Source organism: Carica papaya, chromosome 1 (assembly GCF_054855325.1).
Source record: "Carica papaya isolate Zhongbai chromosome 1, ASM5485532v1, whole genome shotgun sequence".
Lineage (NCBI taxonomy): Eukaryota > Viridiplantae > Streptophyta > Magnoliopsida > Brassicales > Caricaceae > Carica > Carica papaya.
Window position 1 is genome coordinate 11,090,073 of NC_142309.1, and position 27,933 is coordinate 11,118,005.

The 27,933-nt window shown below is 37.1% G+C and overlaps 2 protein-coding genes across 2 annotated transcripts; both read right to left on the minus strand.

Annotated features, from left to right (window-relative positions):
• Positions 1 to 1,378: 1,378 nt before the first annotated feature.
• On the minus strand, positions 1,379 to 4,186 carry CLV2 (Leucine-rich repeat (LRR) family protein). Its single transcript, XM_022035239.2, has one exon. The coding sequence runs from the start codon at positions 3,771 to 3,773 to the stop codon at positions 1,605 to 1,607; it is 2,169 nt and encodes a 722-aa protein (XP_021890931.1). The 5' UTR covers positions 3,774 to 4,186; the 3' UTR covers positions 1,379 to 1,604.
• Positions 4,187 to 4,480: 294 nt separating this feature from the next.
• On the minus strand, positions 4,481 to 27,753 carry CBSX6 (Cystathionine beta-synthase (CBS) family protein). The gene is made up of 3 exons (XM_022035188.2): positions 27,134 to 27,753; positions 26,637 to 27,009; positions 4,481 to 5,879 (listed from the first exon to the last, which is right to left on the minus strand). The coding sequence occupies exons 2-3, from the start codon at positions 26,978 to 26,980 to the stop codon at positions 4,952 to 4,954; spliced, it is 1,272 nt and encodes a 423-aa protein (XP_021890880.1). The 5' UTR covers positions 26,981 to 27,009; positions 27,134 to 27,753; the 3' UTR covers positions 4,481 to 4,951.
• Positions 27,754 to 27,933: the final 180 nt, after the last annotated feature.

The window sequence follows — 27,933 nt, forward strand, 5'->3', positions numbered from 1 at the left end:
TTATTTTAAGAAATTAAAATCTCTTAAAACTTTATTGATTAAAATAATTTTTAAATTTAAAATGTGTGACTCATTAAGATTTACTGTCTATCATATGATTTGACTTTAATTATATTTTTAATAATTATACCAATAATTTTTATTTAGTAAATTAATTTGCATGTCACGATTAATATTTAACAATATCTCATGATCTCTATAAAATATTGAAATGATGATAGAACTTGTATATAATGGTTTAATATGTAGATACGACTTTTTAATTTACTACGTTCTAGAATGATCTATGGGTATGAGTAATATTAAATCTTAATTGTCACTCTATATCTATATGATATGTATTATTTATATCAATCATGTTTTAAGTAAACTCTTTCTTCGTTATACTTTGACTAAAAATTTTAGAATTACGTAAAAAAATATTATCATAGGGTAATATATATATATATATATATGTATTATTGAGAGTGATTTTATTCTTAACTAACCATTACATTACTTTAAACTTATACTTGATGACTAATCTGACCGAGGTCTATAGAAGTAACCTTGATCTTTTAATATCAAAATACAATTCTTTCTATAGAGAATAACTCTTACAAAATTGTTATTATTTAGATTCTTACTTTGACACACTTCATAATTCTTGAGTTAGTCCACTGAATTTATTCTAATAACAAATACTTTATAGTAAAATGATATTTGTGTATTAATCTATCCCAACTTCAATAATAATGTATGTCACGTTAATTATATGACTAGAAATTTCATAAATTACATTTATAAAACAAAAGTATAGCCTTCATGATCTTATCATGGTCACATTTTCATTGCTTAGATATTAAACATTTATTAATTTAATAAATTTAAGCACTCACTTAAAAACATTATTATTAGAATAAAAAGATATAATTATTATAATAGTGTCCTTCATATATTGCATGTAGTGAACTTATTAACACGATAGAGTTTATTCATACATTACATACACTACGGCAGTAAGAAGTCTGAGCTTCTCTGAAATTGATGGCTCTTCTTCTAAATACCAAATCGAGGCCTCTGCAAATGATTGTTCCCTATTTTTTCTTCCTAAATCGGTATGAGCAACATAACGAGGACCCAAACAAATGGAGAGAAACCGAACTGGTTTGGAGAACAAAGAGAAGCATATTTTTTCGAAGCATTTCCTCTTATTTTGTTAGAACTGAAGATCACTGATTTCAATCTTTGAGTGTATTTTGTTAACAGGGCACTACATCCATGATGGTGTTGATTTAGCACCTAGTTTGACCTTTTGATACCAAAATTTGAATGAAAGCAGTCATGACGCATATTTCTATTTATATATTGAATAGCTTAAAAGCAAAACCTCCTGCACTTGCACAATCCAAAATAGCTTCTAAAACACAGAAATATGATGTACAACAGAATAGTTAGCTACTAAAAGCACACAACTCTTGCACTACCAGAATTCAAAATGGCTACGACAATTCAGCATTGTGACTAAGCCGCAATGTTTTCAAGTGAGCTGGTGTCAATTTTAGTCATCAACAACATGTATGGCTACAAAATCAGAGAAAGGGAATGTACAAAACCTGATGCCATTACACTTTTGTACGAAGAATGTAACTTCTGGCTCGACTTGAACAAAAGAGTGCTACCACTCCAAAGTAGAAGCTAAGAAATGCACTTAAGCAAAACACCCATTCAGAAATTGGTCCTTCCTCCATTTCTCCTTTCAATGTCTTGCCACGGACTTTGGGAAGACTTCCCTTTTCACACCCTTCACCAGAGGATTCAACACATAAATCTGGATTGCCTGCAAAGGCTCCAGGAAACCTCCGGTACCCCTGCTTTCCAGGAACAAGTCCAGAGAAACAGTTGTATGACAAATTCAAAAGTGTCAACTCTTGGAGACTAGATATGTTTCCTGGGACTTGACCTGACAATGAATTATGCGACAGATCCAACACTCTCAAACTTGACATCTTCTCTACACTTGGAACCTGACCATCAAGAAAATTATATGATAAATTCAGGTACTCTAGAAACTGTAGTCTGAAGAGACCCTCTGGAATTTCCCCATGCAACAGATTATCAGATAAATCAATTCCAACCACTGGCGATAGTTTGTAAGTGAAGCTTAATTCATTGCTATTGAGGACAAGAGCGGAAATTCTTATGTCGACTTTTCTCATTGTAATGAAAGGATCTGTGGACATAGTTCGAAGAATGTTCCCATTATTGAAATTCAAACTACCATTGAAGTTACCATCTGGTATGAGGCCAGTGAGCTTGTTGCTGGAGAAATCAATCATTTGGATATCTTCAAACAAGAACAACCAACTAGGTAGATTTCCACTGAATTTGTTCCTAGCTAGAGAAAGATACTTGAGGTTCGACCATTTTGTTATTGCATCATTCAAAGTTCCTGAGAGATTGTTGGAACTGAAATCTACAACCTCAAGTGATTTCAACCCTGCTAATGTTAGCGGGATCTCACCAGAAATCCTGTTGTTGCTTATATCCAATATCTTCAGGCCATCCAACGCATCAAGCTCAGGTTGGATTTCACCAGAAAGGTTGTTGTTATTGAGTATCAATGCAAGTAGTTGGAAGCATCCAACAATATTTAAAGGAATTGGACCAGACAAAGAGTTGTGTGAAAGATCAATCACTTGGAGATATGTTAAGTTACCAATCCTTGGTGGGATTTCTCCAGTAAGAAGATTGTGAGAAAGAAACAATGCTTGCAAAGTTTTGAGCTCAGTAATCTTCAACGGGATATCACCAGAGAAGCGATTGTGAGAAAGGTCAAGAAGTACAAGCCCTGATTTATCAGTTGTCTTGGCAATTTTGGCAGGAATATCACCTGATAAATCATTAGAACTCAAGTCCAACAGGAGTAGTTTCTCTGAAAACACAAGCCTAGGAGATATCCCATATTTCAAGTTGTTGAAGGACAGGTTTAGATGTGCCAAAACTTGTAGTGAAGAAATACAAGAAGGTATTCCGCCCATAATAGAATTTTTAGCCAAATTCAAAACATTAAGAGACTGTGCAGAAGCAGAAAAACAAGGCAAAGTACCCGAGAACCGATTCGAAGCAAGATTGAGGTACACCAAAGACTGATAAAAATCATGAAGATTACCAGACAAGCAATTGCTCTCAAGATTCAAGTACCTCAAAGACTTCAAGTACAACAAGCTTTCGGGTATTTCTCCCCTAAATGAATTAAAACCAAGATCAAGTCTCTCCAAATTCATTGAGAAATTACCAAGCCACAGAGGAAGAGAGCCACCCAAATCCGGGTTCCCCCTCAACACAAGTCGTTTCAATTGCTTAAGCCTCATAACTGTATCAGGAATAACACCACCTAGCCTATTATGGCTGAGATCAAGAGTCTTGAGGCTGCGGAGCGCTCCAAAACAAAATGGGATTGTACCGCTAAAATTATTTCGTGCCAAAATGAGGTACTCAAGAAATAATAGTTTGCATAAACTGGGGTGAAGTTCACCTGACAAATTCAGGCTGGTCAAGTTGATGGAAACCACCCGGCCGGTCCGGTTCTCGCAGGCAAGTCCGGTCCAGTTGGTGCAGCTTGAGCCAACCCAGGTTGATAAACTCTTGTTTGGGTCGTGAACCGATAGCTTAAATGTCGACAAGGAGTCTCTGTCGTCGGGATCCAGATCAAAAGATTGAGATGGATAGGAAAACAGGCACATCAAAAATAGAAACAGCAGGTGTAGTATCGAGATTTTGGAGGCCTCCATTTCTGGAGTAGGCCACCTCAACTGAAGCGCAGAACTATCTCCGTTCAACCAATCTGATACAGAGGTTGATGAAGATTGGACAGAAGAACGATGTATACAAGCGACAGCAAAATAGCAACTCACTCTTCTTCTTCTTCTTCTTCTTCTACTTCTACTTCTTCTTCGATGGGAGCATTGTATGAGGAAGTGCAAGGAGTGAATGAAAACCGAAGATACTCCCTGAGCTAGAGAGGGAGAGGGAGAGGGAGAGAGAGAGAGTCAGTAAAAATGGAGGAAGAATCGTGGAGGAAGTAGATTGAAGGTAAGGTAAGAAGTTCACTGATTGCTGCTGCTCCAGGCTTGAGCTACTGAAGTTTGGGTTGAAGTGAAAAAAGCACTTCTTTTGATGAAAAAGTGAAAAAGCACTTATTCCTTTATTCTTTTATATTCTAGGTACTGCCACTTTATTTTACACAACATTACATACATCAATTTTGTTTTGACTTACCAAAACCCCCAAAAAAACAAAAAGATATAAAACCAACACACAATGATGAAACTCAAACTTAATTCGACCGTGAAATCTTTAAGACATTCTAAATATCTTTAACTTGTGCAAGTTTTTGAAGTTAAATCGCCGACCTGCGTTATATAATATATGCATGATATTACATTGGATCCATTCTGGTACGACGAATAAAAATTCCATCTGACTTGGACTGACTCAGTTCCGGTTTAAAATTTATAATAGACTTAATTTTTTTTAAAAAAAAATAATTTAAATAATATTTATACATGCTTACAGCCATAAGATTCTTGGAATCATACGGCTTTATAATCAACTAAACATTCATTACAGAAACAGAGGACCGAGTTATACAAGTTGAAAATTTATAAACCAAATCATATATATATATATATATATATATAATCTACCCACATCTTTCTAATCTCCTGCAAAATGTCTTCAACACTCATTACAATATTTTACACAGTGAAGGAAACAAGAACCCCTGCACAATTGTTATTCCAGTTTCTTATCCAAAGCTCCTTTCCTCAAAGGCTCAAGATGGCGCGTGTCCCTTTTCGAGGAGGAAGATAACAGCATCCCATAAATTGCAAATGGACGCCACAAGAAACTCAATTCACAAATTCACAAATTACCAGTAAAATCAAAATCACAAGAGGAAAACAATAACTCAATTTGATATTTCAGCCCCAAACCCTTCACAAGATCGATTTGATGGAATAAAAGTAGAAGGTTGTTTAGTAACGGCAACCAATATGTCCGCATATCCGACAACTCCAACCAAAACATCATCGCTGTCATCTTCAGTCACCCATACATGTGTTGCCCTGTGTGATAGCATTTGAGCCATTACTGCTGCTAATGAACTCGTAATTTTACAAGTTAATGGTGTGCTTCTGCCCCTATACATGTTCCTGCCAATGCTGAAAGTCGGGCTTGCTGGATTGAACCCAATGCTTCTACTGCTGAACTTCCTTGGTCTTAGCGAACCCATTCCATTCGTATCACTTTGTCCAACTGGTGAATTAACCGAAAAATCAGCAAGTGCTCTTGAGGCCATATTATCTTCAACTCCCATGACAAACTGCCCTGCTGAAAGATTTGCTAAAGCCCAAGCTGCAGCTAAATAATCACATTTCCATAGTTTAGATGCTGAAATTTCTCCAATAATTTTATACTGATCATCCGGAGTGTGTTCCACAACAGCAATTGCACTGGGATCCCCAGGTGGCTTGCAGGTAGCTTCAATGGCAGGAAGTGAAGCTTCAACGAAGTTGTAGTTTGGGTTCACAGCTCCAAGAGATGAAATAGAAGATAGAGGTAGTGGAGCAAGGGCACCGAGGCAACCAATAAGGAAACGGATGACATCTTCTCTTGAGAGACAGCAAAACTTATCACGACAAGAAGCAGCAGAAGACGAAGGTCGGTTGGCATTGATGGGGAGATTATTGCTACTGCTATTAGGAGTATTAATGTTTTTCAGCCATTTCCCATTGTAAAGAATTGAGAATCTCTTGCTCATGCCTTTCCAAATAACACTCTTAGGAACTAGGAGTCGCCTCACACCTTGCTTCATCATCTCCAGTGCATCAATCAATCTTGCACATAAAAAACCAAAAGATGAAGGATGAAATGAGTGGGGAATAACATATAATTGCATGCCTAAAGGATAAAAAATCTAAATAAATGAGGATGCTAGGTCTATTCAAACTGAAACATGTTTCAACTGCTTCTAGACCATAAAATACGTGCACCAAAATATTTTACATAATTAAATTTACTTCTCTCATTCTTTATCTGATCACAACAGGTCAGAGGGTAAAACAAAAATAAACCAGTGTGGAACCTCCCAACTGTCGCAGATATACACAGACAAAAGTTATTGTTCCCATCAAATTGCTTGGGGATTAAACTTTAAAGTTAAGCCTTAGAATCAATGATCAATATTTTCCAATTTGAGAGGGGCAATGGCATGGCAAATGATACTTGTGACTCCTAGCAAAATATTTAGAGATTCTGGAGTTCTTACATAATGTTTTTGAATCAATAAACTGGATAGCATTTAGAGATTGATAGCTATATTACCAACTATACTACAATATGAGTTATATCTATCTTAATACTACGTCAAATGACACTATAACAACTTTAAACTCAGCCAAGATTTATTCTCTCTCCAAAGATAGATTGAATTAGAAACCAGAGCCAATTCATGTTTAAAGAACACAACCGCACACACACAAGCACAACAGGTTAGAGATTTCAAATATGCAATTCTCTATCAAAGAAAGAAATATAATTCAATTAATAAACTAGATTTCAAACATAAAATCCTAGAGAAAAACTACCATCCTCAAAAATAAATTTCTAGAGAAATCGATGCAACAATGCCAAATAATAGACAAGAACCAACAGAGAGCCCCAGCTAACATCAAAGTCAATTAGAAACAACTACTGCAACATAGAATATATTTCCCCTATAATTATTTCTTATTACAAGCCTTTCTTATATTTAAGCTTCTTATTCAAAATTTTCCTTTTCTTTTGACTGGGACTAGGAGTGTGCACAGTCTGATCCGGACCGGAACCAATTGTTCGATCTAGACAGGAGTGGACCGAATTAACTACTGTTACGTCCTCAGTCTTAAAATTTGGTCCATACCAGTTTGGGTCTAGTCTAGTTCAAGTCTTGACGGAGTTAAGAAAAAATTAAAAAAAAATATATTATACTATATGTAAATATTAAAACTTAACCCAAAAAATTCTCTCTCCTCTTCTCCCTTCCTTTCTGCATGTCGCCAGACGCCACTCCCTCTTCTTCCCTTTCATAACATTTTACCGCCGTGCGCATGCCTCCCTTCCGCTTAAGTATGTACTTCCTCTTCTTCCCGTTTCATCACACTTCACTGTCGCATGCACGGCTCCCTTCCGCTTAAGGCCATTGCAGCCTTCTTCCTCCAGCTTCACGAGTCACCTATGCTATGCTGAATGCATGCCTTCAACTCTCAGTCCTCCAACCTGCAGCTAGCAGGCACAGCCACCACTCAGTCCTTCACTAGCTAGCTCCAGCCACTTCTAGCAGCCACGCACGGCTCCCTTTTATGATTTTTCCGCTTCTAGTAGCCAACTCCAACCTCTCTCTTGTGTGTGTGTGTCTCTCTCTCTCATGCTGCATGACAGAGAGGGATTGTAATGTCCAATACCATGCTATGTGAATAGAGTCTCTAATGCTATGTCTTTTTAATTAATTTTTGCTTAATTTGAATAGTGTTGTGGTATTTCAAGTTACATTGCCTGGACCTCACTGGAAACTTCTATTACAAAACTGGACCAGACCAATTCTGGCACAGTCCGGTCTTCTGTCCAACCTTAGAGAAATCTTAGTTCCAGTCTAGTTCTGGTTCTGGTCCAGTCTAGTTTTGGACTGATGCACACCCCTAAATGGAACCCTTATGAATACCTATGTATGTTTTTTTTCAAACATATAATAACATCACGATTACTTTCTTTTGACACAGTATCAAAGCATGATACTTAAGAAGAAAAAAGACAACAAAAAAGAAACTAAAAAGATATTTGGTGTCAAAATACTAGGCGAAGTTAGTAACTATTAGGTTTTCTTCTGGCACATTGACCACAAATTCAGATTCGCCAACCTTGGATGGCTCCTGTGCTAGAGACTCCATCACCAGATAAGTTCGACGCATCATTTCTTGCCAGCTTTTACTCGACCTGAGATTTTTTTGGTTTTTGAGGGACATGTCTTGATGGGATCATGGTTGAGGCACTTATGTGGTGGCTTTCAGTTAGTGTGTTCCTCTGTTTTGTTACATCAAGATGTTTTTTGTGTTTGGAGTAAGTTTCTCTATTGGCTAGGGAGATTTGTAGTAATACTTGGCTATATTCTAGAGGGGGATCTGCATTTTGTCTATATGATGTGATAATAAATGAGGAAAACCTTGTGGCAAGCAGAAGACCCCTGTGACAACTGAAGGACTGAAACAAACATGCAATAGCGTGCTTCCAGGACATATCAAGAAGTACGCACGAACACAAAGTGACTACGAAGAATCTATCTAGAGCCAGGACCCCAAAGAAAGTAAAATAGAACCTCCGAAGGACTTAAGCCAACAAGGACGACGAGCTGGAAGAAGAAATAAGAGGTGACTTGAGACAAGGAAGATAACGGGCCTCACAGCCAAGGAGAGTCTCGTCCCAAGGATTCCGCCCCAAGAGGAAACCCAAAACACCTTTTGGGTTTGGATACCCATCGGGTACACATGTGTGAACGAACACATATGCAGGCAAGAGAACCCACACATGCGGGAAGACCACCCGCACAAGCGAGCACAGTTGCGCATAGGAGGGGATGCATGTGCGACCAGGCCAGCCGCACACCCCAGGTGCGCGCACACCCAGCCAACCCTGCATTGGGCCGCACATGTGTGGACAACCCCTGCCACACACACGCCAGGACCGTGCGCGTGCAGGAACCTTCCGCATGCGCCCAATGCATGCCACCTGCAGGCGCGCACACCAGAAACATGCGGACAGCTTGTCCGCAGGCTTTGAGTCTGATTTGGACTCTTCCTTCCTTTCCTTTTTGCATCCAACTCCAACACAGCAAATCCTTGGAATTCTACACCAAATTGGATACAAAAATCAGTTTAAAAACACCAAGGAAGATCAGCCAAAGAGAGAGGAAGAATTCTGCCTAGATTAAATTAGCATTATTTATTGTTTTATTTGAATTCTATTTTAGAATTCTATTATTTAATTAATTTCCAAGCAAGAGCCCTAATTAAATTAGTTTTTAAGAATTCAAGTAGGAATATGTAACCTTACTACGATTCAAATTAGAAAATAAAAGTATAAGACCCTTAATCTTTAGATTGTAATCACAATTCAACAATTCATCAAATCAATAAAATTAAAGTTTTTGCTTTCTTCGAAATTCACTTGGCTAATTTTTTAGTGTTCTCAACTTTTTCAAAGGTAGGGAGCTTTCAGAAGTCTTGTTGAGGCAGAAAATCATAATTGACTTATCAAGTAAGCCGTAGTGTACTTCTTTTTCTTTTTTTATTTTTTCAATTATCTTGATCATTGCATTTCATATTAGTGAGTGAAATTTTCAAATAAGAAGGGTGAATTAGGTGGTTGAAATCTTCTAATCATATGTGGTGTGAGGTTCCGGGAGTATTATGATCCTTTCAAGTCCCTCCCGCATCACTATCTCAACTTGGTGATGTTGTAAAACATGGTTTCACATAACGGTACGGAGATTAAACTAGCTTCATCTAGGCCAAGCACCAGGGTTCCTCAAACTTACCATTCAAAATTTTGGATGGAAATAATTATATGCAATGGACTAAATAAGTAAAGATGTATCTTCGCAGACAGAGTAAGCGACATCTTAGTGATTTTGCAGTAAAAGACAGTCAAAATAGAAATGTTGCAATAAGAGAATGCAAAATTGAGTCTTGTGGAAATTAATGGGCCCTCATGTTGCTTTTTTTTGTACTAAAACTGATTCGAGGAAGGAAATATGGGATTATGTCAAGCGCTTACATGATAGCAACATCACCTACGTGCAGTACAAAAAATTATGTGATTTGGCCTATGACTGCTTATGCAAGACAATGCAAAAATAATAAAAGTATTGACCATGCATTTCTTGGGAGAATTAAAATCCGAACATAAGCTTGTATCCTTCCAACTTTTAAGGAGTGTTCAACTTCCTCTAGTTGAGGTTTACGAGCATTTTGTTGTCTCCTTCTAAGGATACCTACACCCGAGATCCTAATAGTTACAATTCTACTATGATCATTTATGTGGGCTATAGGCCTAACGGAAGGACAAGGTGGCTACCTAAAGGTAGTTGAGATGGCCATTTCGAAGATGATTGTAGAAGTGGTATAACATAAAAGTGTTTCCAATGTCGCAAACATAGTCATACGACTATTGGTGGGAATCTTTTGGTATGCAACCTCAAACAACTAACTTTGTTTATGTAATCGCACCACAAGGCTCTAAAATGAGTAACTTGAAACTGTGATGATCTTTTAACCATGTGTATTCCACATTCCTTGTATCTGGTGTCAGAATAAACTTTCCACTTCTATTATCTCTTTTTATTCCTATGTCGTGGCTGATTAGGAATAACAGCAGGCCAAATTTGGTGCGGATTTTATAGAAATATGAATCTGACATACTTTTATAACTAGAAAACCTAAACTCGCCCAAAATCCAAGTCAAGTTCACCAAATTTGTGTGATTTCATCCTGACCAAGTTTTAGGTGAAACTCAATTAGACTTGACCAGAAGACACAATATGCTAGAACAGCCAAAGAGGAAGACTGAAGTCCTGGACAGTGGAAGACTAAAGAGGAAGACCTGGGCGTGGAGATGAATGGCAATCTAACTCGGAGGAAGAAAACTGATATAGGAAAAATTAGGGTTAATTTGCCTATTAAGGAATTGCGGAAACAACCTAGATATCACAACTAAGGTTTTTAGTTATCACACTTAAGGGTTGATTGAATAACATAATTAATTACGAGAAATTCTCAAAAAATTATTATTGAATACTTGGATCATTAATAAGTACAATTACAAAGTTATTTATAATAATTCTTAACTTTTCTTAATAATCTAATAGAATTAAAAACACTAATCCTAATACAAATAAAAGATAATACTAATAAAAATAAACTCTTAATTCTAATAAGACTCTTAAATAATAAGTTAAAAATACTCCAATAATAAATAAAAATCATGGCATTAATTATCCCCGAGGGAAGTGGGGAGGGGGGCTCGGCTCCATCAAGTTGAAATCATAAAATGTAGCATGCATGATAGGGATTAGCTTCTTAAAGTCAGCTTCTGTAATCCAAGTGCAATCAATTTGAGAACGTATTTTCCATTTTACTAGAAACTTGTGGTAAATACTACTCTTTGTTCCTACCTCTTGATAATCAACAATATCTTCAATCTCGTCCTTGATAATTGCGGTGTCTGGCAGGCGAATAGGAATACCATCATGAGAAACTGTAGGGTTACCTCCTTGATATGAAGTAAGAGCCTCAACATTAAAGGCCTTACTTGTACTCATATTTTCTAGCAAATCAATAACATAAGCAACTGAGCTAATCTACTTGAGAATTTTGTAAGCCAATGTTTTTAATATGAAGTTTCTTGTAGACGCCTTTATGAAACCTTCTAGGTTTTATACCCTTCATTACTTAAAGCAATTCGTCCTCTAGCCTATGCATGTGTATCATGTACATGTTTAGCAAAATTTTCTGCCTCAATGCAAGGACGAGCATCCAGTGGTAAGGGAATCAAATCAATAGGTTTCCTTGGTTGTACGCCCATGATGCATTCAAAAGGACTTATTCCTATGCTTTAATTCACTTAACTACTGTAAGAAAATTCAGCGATGGAAGAACAAGATCGCAATTAGCAACATGATTGAGTGCACAACATTGAAGGAAATCTCCCAAGCTCCTATTGATAACTTTAGTTTGTTCATCGGTTTGTTGATGAAAAGATTGTAGAATACTTGAGTTGAGTGTGCAACATCTTCCACAAGATTCGTCAAAAATAACTTCAAATTTGTATCGCAATAAGAAACAATGGATAGGGTTTTAACACACATTAGAAGCATCAAGGGTCTTTGCACATGGGAAGAAATGAGCCATTTTAAAAAACCAATCTACTACCACAAATACTGAATCATAGCTTCAAGTTCGTTTTGGCAATCCAAGTACAAAGTTCATGCTTATGCTTGTCCATGGCTCATTGGGTATAGACGATGGTGTGTATAGACCAGTATTATGCTTCTTTCCTTTGTAGATTTGATAGACACGAACACCTAGCAACTGTTAGAACCACATCTGTTTTTATGCTTGGCCAATAAAATCGATATTCCGCCATAACAATTGTTTTATCTTTTCCAAAATGACCAGCTAAACTTCCTGAAAGCAATTTCAATATTACTTCTGGTTGGAGAGATGTGTTACGTAGGCAAAGACAGGTTCCTTTAAATAGGAATCCATTATGCAACATAAAAATTAGAATTACACTTCCCACCGACTAATTCTTGATAAATTATGCCGAAATCCTTGCAGGATGCACAACTTTTTAACCAAGTCAAATCCCACAACTTGGACAATGGAGGTGAGTATGATAGTCTTTCGACTTAATGCAATCTGCTACTTGACTCTCTACCCGTTGTCTATTTAATTACAAAAGTACACTCTTGTAGGAAAGCTACCCATCTTGCATGATTGTGGCTAAGTTTCCTCTAAGAATTGATATATTTAAGAGCCTCGTGGTCAGAGTAGAGGACAAACTCTTCTAGGAGTAGATAATAACACCAGTATTGAAGTGCATGATTGATGGCTCAAAACTTTTTGTCGTATGTGGTATACTTTCATTTTGCATCATTAAACTTCTCACTAGAGTAGGCTATTGGATGTCCTTGCTAACTAGGTACGCCAACACTACCTACTCAAGACGAATCACAAGCCACTTCAAATACCTTAGAGAAGCTTGGAAGACGTTGTACTAGTGCTTCTGTCAATTTCTTCTTGATGATCTTAAAGGCTCTCGACATTGTTTCAGACCAAACAAATTTGCCCATTCTTCATGCAATTTGTAAAAGGTATCATTATAATACTAAAGCTTTCAATAGAACTTCTGCAAAGAGATGTCAACCTGTGGAAGTTTCGCACTTCATATAAGGTCTTGGGAGTTGGTCATTCTTGCATAGCTTTAACCTTTTTTGGGTCAACTTTTACTCCTTTGAAAGAGACGACAAATATCAGAAGCACAACACTAGTTGTCATGAATGTTCATTTTTCCACATTAATGTAGAGTTTTTCTTTATGGAGTACTATCATAATTTGTTGTAAATGAAAGATGTATTCCTCCTTAAACTTATCGAAGATAAGAATATCATCAAAATAGACAACAAGAAATCTCCCATCAATAGCTTGGAAAACTTGATTCATGAAGCGCATGAAGGTACTTGGGGCATCAAAAAGTCTGAATGACATGACTAATCACTGATACAAGCCATCTTTTTGTATGAATGCTACTTGTCATTCATCTCCTAACCTTACGCAGATTTGATAATATCCATTCTTCAAATCTAGCTTGGAAAAGTATGTCAAGTTTGCCATGAGATCTAACATGTCATTAAGATGAGGTATATGAAACCTATACTTGATGGTAATCCTATTGATTGTGTGACTATCAACACACATTCTCCAAGTCCCGTCTTTCTTGGGTGAGAGAAATGCTGGCATGATACGTGAGCTTAAATTTTCTCATAAAATCTTTTAGACAATAATTCATCAACTTGTCATTTAAGCTTTAGCATGTTTTCTTGGATTCATATGGTTTGCTGCTAATATAGGCAACTGAGATCTTGAAATTAAGTCAATTGCATGTTTAATGCTATGAAGTTGGGGAAGTTCATTTGGCAAGTCCAGTGGAGCAATATCAAAAAAGTCAAACAGTACCCCAGTCACTCCTGGTGATATTGTTTTAGTTGAACAAGCTACTAGTTCCTTTACCTCCTGACTTACTACAGCATAAACAACTTTTGATTTTTACTTTAAGCTTCAAACTGCTTCCTTGATAAAAGATGGGGTTGTTTCTTTTCATCAACTGTTGGAAATTTTGCAATCTTCTTTGCTTTGAAGTTTTTGACATCTTTTGTGCTCATGGGCTCCAAAAGAATGTCTTTTTTTCCCATGGAAAAGGAATATATATTTTCCCTTACTTTATGGTGTACATTGCAATTATATATCGCCAAGGCGACCAAGGATAATATGAGTTACTTGCATAGGAACAACATTACATAAGACAACATCTTTGTACTTACCACATTAGAAAGAGACAAGACATTGTTGAGTTACCAGAATTGTTGTCATTAATCCATGCTACCTTGTATGGTTGTGGATGTGGTTTCATGGGAAGCTTGAGATGCTCTACGATTGAAGCTGACACTACATTCATGCAACTCCCTGTCAATGATAAGCTCTCTGGCTTTTAGTCCCAAAATGACAAGCGTTTAAAATATAAAAGTATGACACCAATCTTCTTCATCAACTTTAGGTCTTACAAGGATTCGCCTAACTACAAACATAAGAGAAACGTCAACTCGATAGTCATTATCAGCTAAGTCATCATTGTCAAGGGAAATATCGTTGTTCTTATTTGTTGTATTATCTTCTTCTTCTTCATCTTCCTCCATTCTAATATGCAAGTTATTTTTCTGAGAGCATTGATAACCCATATGGCCTAGCCTCCCACACCTAAAGCAAACTATTCTTTTGCCTCTTGTATTAGGAACTGATTTTTCCTGAGTTGAAATTTGTTGTGCAAAACCTGTTCGCACATCATAATTTGTTCCGGAGTTCTTCTTGGGGGGTTTCAAGTTTCCTTAAAGTTAGATATTTCAGGTGATCTTTTATATCCAAGACAACTTGATAAATTTGTGCTATAGTTGCAAGATGTTGTTGAATTAACTCTCTTTTAATATCAACTCTTAGTCCTGTCTTGAATTCAAATGTTACGTGACTATCATCTTTGACTAATTGAATACAAATTTTTAATTCTTCAAACTTTTGCGTATACTCAGCTACTGACATGTTGCATTGGACTAAATTGTAAACTTGGTCACGAAGTTTGTCAAAGTAATTAGGGAGATAGATGCTTTCACGAAAGAATAGAGTTCATCTCATCCCATGTTTCAATTGTTGTTGGTTATCTCCTGGTTATATTTTCATCAATAGTGTACCACCATATTTTTACAAGTCCAACCAGCTTCATTTTGGGAAATCGAACTCTTTGTGCATCTAACATGTCATACCAATTGAAGTATTCTTACATTGAATTAAGTCAATCAAGAAAAAAAATCAAGATTCCTTCTTCTGTCAAAATCAAGGGCTTCGATCTTTACCTTCTTTGTGATGTCTCTAGCATTATCCTCAACATGTCTTTAAACAGGATGGACTACTTGAGCCACATGCAGTTTTGAATTGGAGGAACTACTTGAGTAGAGTGGGAGTGTCTCCGTTCTTTCAAGAACACTTCTTAGAGTTTTGCATTGCTTCCAATCTGGCATTAGTGGTTGCCTCAAGCGTCTCAAATTTTGTATTTACTTTAATGTTACTCACCACTATTAGTAGATTGTCTCCTAAAAACGGTCAGGTTGAGGTAGGAACTATTGCAAAAGTCAAAATAGAACACAATGCACAAGGCTTACTTCTGGCTAGCCGCGTGTGGGCTTCACACACCAGCTTCTGATCATCGAACAATGGTGGCAATTTGGCAAGCAATTCAACTAGAGGTGCTGAACTCATATTTGAGGCTGGTGTAGGACGCAACAGCGTAGAAATGCGGATTTGCAAGGGCTATTTCTTTGCACTCAGTTCTCTCTCTCTCTCTGTCTCTCTCTCTCTCATCCCCTCTTGACTGCACCAGATTCCCGTCTTCCTCTACTACAGCTAATCCAAATCTCTACCACCTCAAACCTTAACCAGCAGGGAGGAGAGCTTCTCTCCCAGTAGGGACGGCCAGTGGGGCCAACCTCCAACTCACTTAGAAATTGCAATGATTCCCTCTAGAAAATTTTTTCTGGTAGATTGAAAATCATTTCACATTACATATGATGGAAAAAAACCTTGAGGGTCTCCGCATCAATGAACACGGCCGGGACTTCAGAAAGTCCATAGCTTTAAACAAGCAAGAAGTTAAATAGCTAGTAGATGTGTTGAGCGATTTTAATTGGTTAAAAGGAGGAGCAACATGGGGGAGAAATTTCAAGGGCTCCTCACATAGAATCTGGCTTGCCAAGCTGATGGTCACTTTTTGGTTATGATTGAGGAAAATGGTAAGTCGACCAAACGGTTGGATGGTGGTGCTTCATGAAGTCTGTCTTCGAAATGGCCTAAGTCCCTCTGGCGAACCCATTCCAAAACAAGGCGGCCATTATTTCTACCCCATCGTCTAACCCAGCTCCTGGCGGATTTCAAGTTTGCTCCTTGCTTCTGAAATGCCCACACTGCAATCACAATTTTAGGGTCTTGGCTGAAAGCGAAGAAAAGAAATCTTTTACTAAAGCTCTTAGCATGAACCAGGCTTCCACCAACCAGTCAAAGTTGGGCACTATTGGCCTGCCAAAAATTCGGGTAAAGAAGATAACTCCTGACTTGACTCCCGCTCGAAATAATTTTGAAATTCAAAGCAGAAGTCTGGTATTTGCCTCTAAAAAACCCGAGCCCAAATTGAAGCCCAAATATAGTTGGTTTAAAAAAGGAAAGGGAGTTAACCAGGCTGGTCCAAGTGGTGCAAGGAAAAAAGTTTTAAGCCCAAAAAAAATGAGCCCAAGGGTGTTATGGATGTGGAGACCCAAAAAGATAAACACGAACCGAGCGCCTGATCCAATTATAAAAATCTCATCCCCCACACGGGTGAGCCCTCTTAGGACATTTTCCATTGTGCCCGCAGAGGATGAATGCGCTTCAGGAACAAACGAGACTTTAATTGAGTAGAAGAACGAAGATATGGCAGCGGGTTTGCTTCAACATGTCAGTTGAGATTTAACCCCAGGTAAGCGAGTTGATACTTTTCTAAACAACAAATTTTTACTGTGGTCTCAACAGTCGGGAATAGATTTGGGGTTACAACTGGCTGTGGTGCAAAACGATGAGTCGGAAGACCCACCAATGGAAGTAGCAAGTGTCCTCACGAGGTCCCACCTATACCAGAATGGTCTCTGATTATAGCAGAATCCTACTCTCATTGGGTTATGCAAAATATTCTTGGCATCAACAAATCACTGGGTGTTACATTTGAGGGTTGCGAAGATCAAGCTTTGTCAATTTTCTTCGAGCTTGATAACAGAATGAGTGGAAGGATTTTCAGGTCTGATGGGAACACTTCAAAACTTAAAAAGCTAACAAAAGGAGGGGCCAGAGAATTGAAAAGATTGCAATGCACAGTGAACTATGACAACAAAAGCAAAAAGAATAAGGGTGTTGGGAGAGTCTCTGAAAATTGTCAATGATAGGAAAAAATTATTTCATGGGACGTTGGGAGAATTAATGATGCGAGAAAGAGGAAGATTATCAGAGGTTGCCTTGGAAGATGGAATCCCATCATTGTTTGTTTACAGGAAACTAAAATGGAGATTATCAGTGATTTCACTGTCAAAAGCTTATGGAAGGCCGACGGGTGGAATGGAAGTTCTTACCATCTAAGGGTTCTGCTGGGGCATTCTCCTTTCTTAATATAAAGCAAGATACAATATGTATCTTTATCCTATAGATTATGAATTTTTATTTTGATTGATGTTGATATCAATTAAATATTATATGTTGTGTACATAGTATCTCAATTTCATTTCTTTGCTTGATCTATTTGATTTGCTTGGGTTTGATTCCAATCAATCTGAAATAATCGAAAGGCAAGTTGTACTCTTATGATTTTCTAATTCCTAAATTTTGGATTCTTTTCTATATGAATCCTGGCATCCATCAAAAGAATCAAATCAATGGCAAGGATATGGTATATTTTGATAAAAAAGAAAATCAAGTCATTTTTCTTTTTTGATATAATTCAATAATTAAAATGATTTAAATAGTAAAAAGGGCTTTGCAAAACAATCTAGAAAACAATTGATACAGTTTGATTCCTTAACTCAACCAGTAGTACCTCTAGAGTCCACTTCTTCCCCATACTATGAGTGAAAGGGAAAATGTAAAGACTACCATTAAAGCAGCCCAAGCGAGACTTACTATGTCCATGTGAATTATGTCCCCTATTTCTATGAATATGAAGAAATTATTCCATTATTGTTCACTAATAATAGTGAAATCACTGGTGCAGAGTCAAAAAAAAGATTTTAACCCAACATGTAAAAATAATAAGACTTATTCTTTTGCCCTTTTTGATTTTTTTTGTTGCCCTGCATTAAGTAAAAGTCAATTATCCATCTAATCTAATATTGATTAAATAAATGCCCGAGCACTCCAAACCCTCATGAGTCTACATACAAAGCATCTTTTGTCCTTTCCACGACTATTAAGTAGATTCCCCCTCTGAATATCCAATCGAATTCAAGATTCAAGACTCAGACAATAGACACTACATTAGTAATAGAAAGGCGATCATATCAGGATTTACCGATTCCATTCCACTACTCTAAGCTTTCCTTGAATCCTAGACGCAAGAATTTACAACACTTTAGAGAACAGAACCTCCATAGGTTTAGAATCAAGAAACTATCACGAGTCTTTTTCCTACGCTTGCTTTTGCTGGGGAAAATTTGGTGAGTTATATCAGCAAAATAAGATAGGGGATTTCGAGTCTTTTGTTAATCAGGCGACACACAGATTTGAATTGAGGAAAAAGGATTTGCAGTCCCCCGCCTTACCGCTCGGCCATATCGCCAAAACGATACAAACTAGATAAAAATCTTCCCCCTCTTTTTCTATTGAAAGAGAAAATGTGGAAGAGGGATTGGGTGACTTGTATGGATGTTAAAATAGGTGAGATCACAATTTCTTGCCTTTTTTCTAACAACAACAACACTATGTGGTTTTTTTCTAGTGTTTATTGCAGAGGCAATGATACGGAAAGAACATTGCTCTGGCAAGAATTGAACAAGTGTTTCAATTGCTGGGGTAGGAATGGAATCATTAGAGGAGATTTAATACTGTTCTCAAAATATCTGAAAGATCCAGAACTCAGTTTAATGCAACACTGGCTAATGAGTTTCTTGTTAACATGGAAAATCTCAATCTAGCGGGTCTACCATTAAAAGGTGGTAATTGGACCTGGAGTGATCAAAGAGACCCACCTACTTTCTCCAGGATTGACAGATTTCTGATATCTGCAGATTTGCCTCTTATCCTCCCGGGTTTAAATCAAATGATTCTACCTAGACCCACCTCAAACCATTTCCCAATTTGTCTGGTTACTGACAGCATTCACTAGGGTCCAATGCCTTTCAGGATCAATAACAAATGGATCCAAGATAGTAAATTCAAAGAGATGGTGACAGAACAATGTAATTGTTATCCTGGCAGGGGGACGACTACCTTCATCCTAGCCAAGAAATTATAGGCGCTCAAATCTGCAATAAAGGAATAAGCCAAGGTTGCAGAAATTAACGAGGATAACAACATTAAGGATTATCTGTATGAAATTGGAGAACTGGACAGAATCAAGGGACTTACTGATTTGATGGCGGAGGAAAGAGATAAGAGAGATTTGCTCAAAATCAATTCGCTCAAAATCAATTTGGCTAGTTGTATGCATAGGAAGCCGTATCTTGGAAGCAAAAATCAAGAGAAAAGTGGCTTAAAGAAGGTGACTGGAATACCAAATACTTCCATTGTTTGGCCAACCATAGAAGAAGAATCAATTATGTTAAGGAAATTGAAGTTGATGGTGTATTAAAGGCAATGATAATATGAGAGATTGTGTCATGTCTTACTTCAAAAGGCTGTATATGGAAGAGATAGAATGCAGACCTAAACTAAATGGTCTGCAGTTTGCTCGCTTAGACACTTCGGACAAGCTGCAGTTGGAAGCTGAGTTTTCAGAAGCTGAAATTCATAGCTGCCTCAAGGAATATAATGGGGATAAAGCTCTCGGACCAGATGGTTTTAATTTTAAATTTCTACAACTTTACTGGGAGATTCTCAAAACTGATATTCTAGACTTTTTCAATGACTTTCACAAAAATGGCTCCATGGTTAGATCTTTGAACTCCACTTTCATTGTCATGATTTCCAAAAAAGCAGGAGCTAAAAACATCAAAGATTTTCGCCCAATAAGCCTAGTAACATGTATTTACAAGCTTCTCTCAAAAGTCCTATCTAAGAGTTATCAAATTGCCTTTATAAGATCATTGGTGCAAGTCAGTTGGCTTTTATATCCGGAAGACAAATTACTGATGCTATTCTAACTGCTAATGAGGTGGTGGATGATATTTTCAGAAATAATAAAAAGGGGGCCCTTTGCAAATTAGATATGGAAAAAGCCTTTGATCATGTTTCCTGAAATTTTATTGATTATTTGCTGGACAGAATGGGTTTTGGAGAAAAAAGGCATAGGTGGACTCGCACTTGTATTTCCACGACTAATTTCGCTGTTATGGTTAATGGTGGCCCTTCCAATTTCTTTCAGGCTTCAAAGGGTTTGGGACAAGGTGATCCACTCTCCCCATTATTATTCATAATTGTCATGGAAGGACTAAACAAACTCATACAAAAAGCCAGAACTCTACAGCTTTTAAGGGATATTGAAGTGGGTAATTTTGGCTCAAAATTTGAAATCACACATCTTTGCTTTGCCGACGACACCCTTATGTTTTGTCAACCGGACGTTAATTCCCTTCTCACTTTAATGTGTATTCTTCTTTGCTTTCAAGATGTCTCTAGACTCAAAATTAACTTGCATAAATCCAAACTTGTGGAGATTGGCAATGAAGGCAACGGGCAGACTCTGGCTCAGGTCTTAAACTGCAAAACCGCCAATTTACCCATCAAATATTTGGGGATGCCTCTCGGTGCTCGCTACAAAGATTGAAGAAGTTGGGACCCAATTATTGAATCTGTTGAGAATAAGCTTGATGGGTGAAAAAGAAACTTTCTTTCAAAGGGAGGTAGATTAACACTCATTAAAAGCACTCTATCGAATCTTTCGATTTATTTTCTCTCTGTTTTGTGCATCCCTAAAATTATCGCAAAAAAATTGGAAGCAATAAAAAATCGCTTCCTTTGGGGTGGGTGATGAGATCAACAAAAGGAAAATCCACCTTGTCAAATGGGAGGAGTTCAAAAAACCTATTATTTCTAGAGGATTGGCTATCAAATCTGTCATCACATTTAATCAAGTTTTACTTAGTAAATGGACTTGGATATTTTGGAACGAAGAAAATAGTCTTTGGAGAAATCTGATCATTCATAAATGGTATAGGCAAGGCTTGCATAATTCCAACCTTCTGGATCACAGCATACATGGCTACAGTCTATGGAAGAGTATCAGGCAGGTGAGGAATTCTGTATCTAATTTTTCTCCGTGGTCTATTACTAATGGAATGAAGATCAGATTTTGGAAAGATGTTTGGAGTGGACATGATTCATTGCAGAATACATTTCCCAGTATTTATGTTATTTCCAGGGAGAAAAATGCCCGCATTGCCCATATTCTAGCGACAGAATCTATTGGGGACTGGAACTTGGCCCTATGCAGGAATCTTCAAGACTAGGAGATGGAAGAGTTCCTAAATCTGGTTCAGATTTTGTCCACCACCAGATTGAACAACAACGAGGATAAATTAATTTGGAATCTGAACAAAAACGGAACATTCTTGGTTAAATCTTTCTACTCCCATGGGCATAATGGTCAAAAGTTTCCAGCCAATATGTTTGGAAATCTATGGTCCCACCTAGAATTTCCTTCTTTGCTTGGGAAACTGCTAGAGAACGCATTTTAACTTTGGATAATCTTCAAAGGAGAGGTATCACTATGGTCAATAGATGCTTTCTCTGTAAAACTGATGTGAAAACATGCTCACACCTGCTCCTTTGCTGCCCTTTCTCTCAATCTCTCTGGTCACTGGTTTTAAACATCATGAATTTATCCTGGGTTACTGTCGGTTCTGTTAAGGATGAACTTTTTGGCATAGGAAGGCCTGTGCAAGAGAAAAGCTAATCATAAAATCATTTCTTTGATTATCTTTTGGATTATTTTGAAAGAAAGGAACAGCAGAGCAAAGTAAAGAATCGGATTTTGTCGCCATCAATGATAAATGGTTGCACCTTTTTGGGTCTATAATTCTTGTGCACAACCTTGATAGTATTGTTGATTTTGTTTCTATTGTAGATACTTTTACTGATCTGTAAATCTTTTGTATACGGGTGGCATTCTCTTGGTGCCTATCTTTAATACATTTTCTCACTGTTATCTCAAAAAAGTGCGGATTTGCAAGAGGCAACAGCAGTCGAAGCTTCTGCCAGCGATTGTGGCGATTTCTGGTGGGGTTCCACAGTGGGGACTTTGAGGGCCGATCTGGAGCTGGTGGTGGTGGCAGAGTTGACCACCTCTGATAAGTGATTAATAACGGTTTTGGCGGCTGTTTAAAGGTTTTTGAATTTTTTTTCTTTTTCAAATGGGTTTGGGACTATATGGGTATGAAGTTTTAAGAATCTAGGTGTAGGATACTTTTAGCTCCGATACTAAATTTTTAAAGTTAATTTACCTACAAGAAAATTATGAGAAAAACCTAAATATCACACCTAGGGTTCTTAAGTATCACGCTTAAGAGTTGATTGAATCACACAATCAATTATGAGAAATTCTCAAAAAATTATTATTGAATACTTGGATGATTAATAAGTGATATTAAAAAGTTATTTATAATAATCTTTTAAATAATTTTTCCTAGCTAGAAATTTTTTTTTGAGATAAGAGTAGAAAACTGTATTGAAGTGTAGACACCAAGGGAGCGCTGCCCATATACAAAAAATTTACAAATCAATGAGCATATCTACAATAGAACCTAAATCATCAACGTTATAAAAGTTATATTCCAAAACAATGGAACCAAAAAAATGAAACCATTTATCCTTGATGTTGCCAAAAATATCCTCTTTGCGTTCAAAAGCTTTTCATAACTAGAATTAAAGTAGGAAATAGTAATATAATAGAATTAAGAATATTAATCCTCATATAAAAAGAAAATAATACTAATAAAAATAAACTCCTAACTCTAATAAGACTCTTAAATAATAAACTAAAAGTACACCGACAATAAATAAATTGATATCATGGCTATGCACCAAGATTGTGTTTAGAAAATTGATTGTGTTTAGACTCTTCCTAGTGCATTTTGGAAGGCCAAATTTCCCTTTAAGCTTAAAGATTGTGTTTAGAATACTATTTTGGACAAGCTCAACAGTACTGGTTTGTTGCAATTTTTAAAACCTAACTGTTCCATTTCTCTAGATGTGTCTTTTATGTGCCCCAAGGGGGTTGGATACCATAGAAACCTCTTTTTGCATTTTGAGATAGCCTAGAGGCTCTGGTCTAGGTTGTTTGATTTGGTGCCATGTCCCCTTTCCCTTGAATGTTTCCTTTCTATGTTCCTTAAGAGAGGTGGGAGGAGAAGTTAGTGCGCCTTGGACAGAAGCTATATCTTCTAAGTTGTGGTTGGAGCTAATGCAAGAGTCATTAAGGATCATCATTTTCTTCCATCTCTCCTATGAAACAAAATGGTTTTCTTTCTTGCTTTGTGAGTCAAGGCTCATAGTTACTTTGGGGATTTCTCTTTAGCAATTTTGCAAAAAAAGACTGGGATGCATCACTTTAATGTCGATGATTTTTTTCCTTTCCCTTTCTTTTCTGTTTCCTTAGGAGGACTTTTTGTCTTCTAGAGTTGTACTTTTTTCTCTTTTCTCCAGAAATATTTCATTTTGCAGTAAGAGAAAAAAAGAAAACACAAAAAGTTGCTCTAAAGAGAACAATGGAAAGAAGTGTTCCAGTTAAACATTAAAAGTTTAGGACTCGGAAATTTAATAGAGTCCCTTCATCAATAAGATCACAATTAAATAGTGGTCTCCTTTCACTCATGTAGGATACATGCCTACAAAATTTGAAAGACCTGTCTGTTCTAGAAAACAGAGTAGAGAAAATAGTTAATCCTCAAACTATAAGAAAATTAGTGAAAATAAAAGACGGCTTTGTATAGAAAAGAGATTTTAAAGGGTGGAGATGATCATTTGGGCTTTTTCCAATGCCACATGGCCCATGTCACATCCAAGATACTGAAAACTTAGTTAAGATTTATTTAAAAAAAAAAAAAACTGAAAACTTAGTTAAGAATATTTCACCTGTGTTTTGCTTATAATCCAAAGAATATTTGACTTATCTTCTGTAAAATGTCAAGGAATCTCCACCAGAGAAGCTCTATGTGAATCTAAAGAACTACAGTTACATGCAAAAAGTTTTTTCCAGCTTAGCTGTTTCAGAAATAATTTTAAACATGACACAGGAAAAAGTTGTTATCGCTACTGATTGATAGATATTTGAAGCTCTGATTGGCTAAATACTAGATATATAGCTGCCTTGATATACAAAAAACCACTATTTTAATGATCAAGAGAAAGAGACCAATTCATCAATATATATATAGTTTTCTCTATAGAAAAAAATGCTATATAAAGAAAGAAAGAGAATAACAAATAGAAGATAATAAGGTACCTTCAAGCAAAGAGAAACAATATTAGAAAGAAACAAAAGCAAACGAGGAAGAGAGCTAGATTCATTTTTAAGAGAGCCTCCCAGTTCCTTTGCATAATAGACAAAGTGACACAGGGAGCTCCAGGATAAAAAACACCTTTGATCTTGAACCCACTATACTCAGCAACAGAAACTCAATTATTTAAATCAAACCCTTGCTACTAGAATCACAGTTAAGGTATTGAAAGTTTATCCAAGTAATTGGGAAATAAAAACAGTAATTGAAAAGACGCCACGACTTACTCGATAAGTCGATTCAAGATTCCCCAGCTCAACAAGCTGATTGAAGCAATCTCTCTTTAAGAACATTTAAAAATTAGCAAAAGTTAATTGATCAGCAAAACTAAAATTTTATTTATCTCTCAACTGAATTCTGTGTGAATTACAGCCTAAAGTGATGTCTTTATATATGCTTTCACCGGAGTAATTTCAAATAATTACAAATACTAGAATTCTATCCAAGATCTAGACTTTATCTAAATCTTAATCCATAAAAATAATAAAATAATCCTAATGATAGAATTCTACATTAAAATAATACTTAAAATTATTAAACTATTAAATAGATAAATTCTCACCCTTTTACCATAATTTTCATGTGCATAATTCTTCATGTGGACTTCAAATTGGAGAAGAGTCCTCGGAATTTTTTTTCAGCATAAAATCATGTGGAAAAAGTGGCAAAAAAGGGGAGACTCCTTGCAGGAATCAACCATCCAGCCCGCACGTCCCAGGCCCACAGAAAAGCTGTCCCACATGTGCGCAGCACTGCAGGTGTGCGCGTCTGACTCCCTGCAAATGCAGCTTTGCCCGTGCGTGCACAATCTCCTCTCATGTGCTGCAAGCGTGTGTCCCCCTCTCTGCGCGCGCGCAATATGGGCCTCGCATGCTCTGCTTCCCTGTGCGTGTGTAGCTTACTGCTCCGCACAAGCGCGCTGCCCAGCATGTGGGGGAAAGACCTTCCCGCACACCGCGCATGTGTCCTTCACATGGGCAAGTGCCCCACGGGTGCAAGACCTCTTTCTCACACAAATGGCGGCCCACACACGTGAACAAGGATGTTCACATGCGTGGCACATTTTGTCCGCCCTTCTCCAAGGCCAAACAGATCCAGGTCTTCTTCTTCTTGGGTCAAGGCTCAGCCTTGCTCCTTGACATGTGGTTCCTTAAGCTCATGAAGCGTCACTTGGGACTTAAGTCTCTTTACTTGAACAAACTTGGTCATTCTTTAAAATAATCCCAATTAGAAAAGTGGTTAGGAGTATAGGTACTTTTCTCCTTGAGACGATCCAGTTTAAGAAACAAAAAGAATCCAAAACTGCTTGCCTGTTTGGGACGAGACTCTACTTAGATTTTTGAGATTTCTCTTAGCTTGGCCATGCTCACATCACAAAGCAAGTCCAAAATTTCCTTGTGCCTTAGCCCATTCGGATCACTACATCCCAAATAGCTTTGGGAACTATTAACAAGTTGATGAAAAATCCTGCCATTGAAAACCTAACATCCAACAAAGAGTGTCCCTCTCCAAAGAATTTTATGGTCTCCATTCTTTGACAAAACCCTCAAATACGTAGATAAGAATTGAATCCCTCTAAGTGTAAAGGGCAAATCAAATTCTCTCCAAAGATGGCAAACAACTTAGACCAATCTGGGAACCAGTGTTGCAATACAAGAACAAATTGACTATTACTCTCCACGTTCCTAGAGTACATTAGAAGAAATAGCTTTATTTTGATCGGTCTCCTACAATGCAAGATATATGTAAATATAAACTTATCATGCTACCACTAAGTATAGTATCATTTTCTCTAAGAAGTGGAAAGACCGAAAATGCCCTTCGGACATGTGTGACTCCCCAAAAAGAAAGCAAGATCAAATTCCTAAAGGCCAAAAGCAATCATAAAAATCATGAAACTTAAACAAATTGATAATCAATAGAAGTAGAATGCATGAAAATAAACCCATCAAAATAAAAGGTACTGAACTTCGAAGACCAGAACCAAAAAACAATGATAATTCAGCGACCTTACCTTGTCCCAGGATCGACTTGTTTCAAGAGAGAATTGTTAGGCAGGACAACTTCTGAGACAGGAGTTTTCATGGCCTTCTCCTGATCCTCAAGACACTCATTTCTAGCCAAGAAAGCAACGATATCGAGAGAATTGAGTATACCCACAAACCTCTGTTGCCTCATTTCGCTGTTCTCAATCACACCCGCCACTGATCTCCTCTTCCATACGGGAATCCCGCATTCTGTGGACTCTCCGATGGCCCGAATAGCCGATTCCACAGTCTCTGTATCGAAGAATTCCGCCATTTCTGGCTTGCCCACCGTCAGATCGCCCACCACATGGTACAAAAACACCGACGCCATCGTGTTTATCCGCTTGGTTTCTGAGAAAACTGAAACAATAACAAAAATAAAATAAAGAATAAGAAAGTTCGTCGTGTCGATAAACCAGCTCTTACATTGGTCCTTTTTTTTTAAAAAAAAAAAGAGAATTATAAAATAAATAAACAGACGTACCTCTCAACTAATTAATTAGCTGAATAATTGATCCCTATTTTCTTGGGAATTCGATGCCTGAAATCGTTTTCTCGTTTTCTAGCCGACCAAACAGGAAGAAGAAAGTATTAAAAAAAAAAACAAAAACGAAAGAGGAGACGACGGAGTTTGACTTAAATAGTCTAGTATAACAATAGATAATTATCAAAGAAGAAATTAAATATAGAAATCGGAATCAAGGATGATGAATTTTGATTTTCTTGACTAATACTGTAGCTTCACCGGGAATAAAACAAAGAAGGAAAGCTTGTAGAAGTTACCGGGAGAACCGGTATAGAAAGCGGGAGCTATAAAAGGGAGTGGAGGAAGATAAGAAGAAGGTGAAAAGCTGTAATGGTAACCGGTAGTCTGTAAAGGATCAAAAGAAGAAGAAGACGAGGAGGCGTCGCCATTGAAGGAAATGAAGAATTGTGAGGTCAAGGCCCATGAAAATGGCCGCTTCTGGATCTGATTCCGTCCGGCCAGCTGCGTGGAGTGAGTGACAGAAATCAAAATGCGTGAAAAATGGTGAGCATTGGAAAGAGAGAATAAATAGAAATGGATCAGGATATTTCGCAGCAGGGTCAAAATCAAACAAAATTGCCAGATTTGTTTTTATCTAACATTTATGTATTTTATAGTATCAGTAATAGAAAATTATTTACCAATAAAACTTTTTCATTTGCCTTATTTATTTATTTATTCTATTTCTTACAAAAAAAATTATATACAATATTTAATTGTTAATTTTAAATATAATCTGGAGTAATACTACAAATATC

Bases quoted from the DNA above. Each gene is read 5' to 3' on its own strand.
- CLV2 (XM_022035239.2), bottom strand. From the start codon at position 3,773: ATGGAGGCCTCCAAAATCTCGATACTACACCTGCTGTTTCTATTTTTG.
- CBSX6 (XM_022035188.2), bottom strand. From the start codon at position 26,980: ATGGCGTCGGTGTTTTTGTACCATGTGGTGGGCGATCTGACGGTGGGC. The intron at 5,880-26,636 runs GTAAGGTCGCTG...TTTATGTGCAAG, and splicing joins CAAGTCGATCCTGGGACAAG to ATTGATTGATGCACTGGAGA.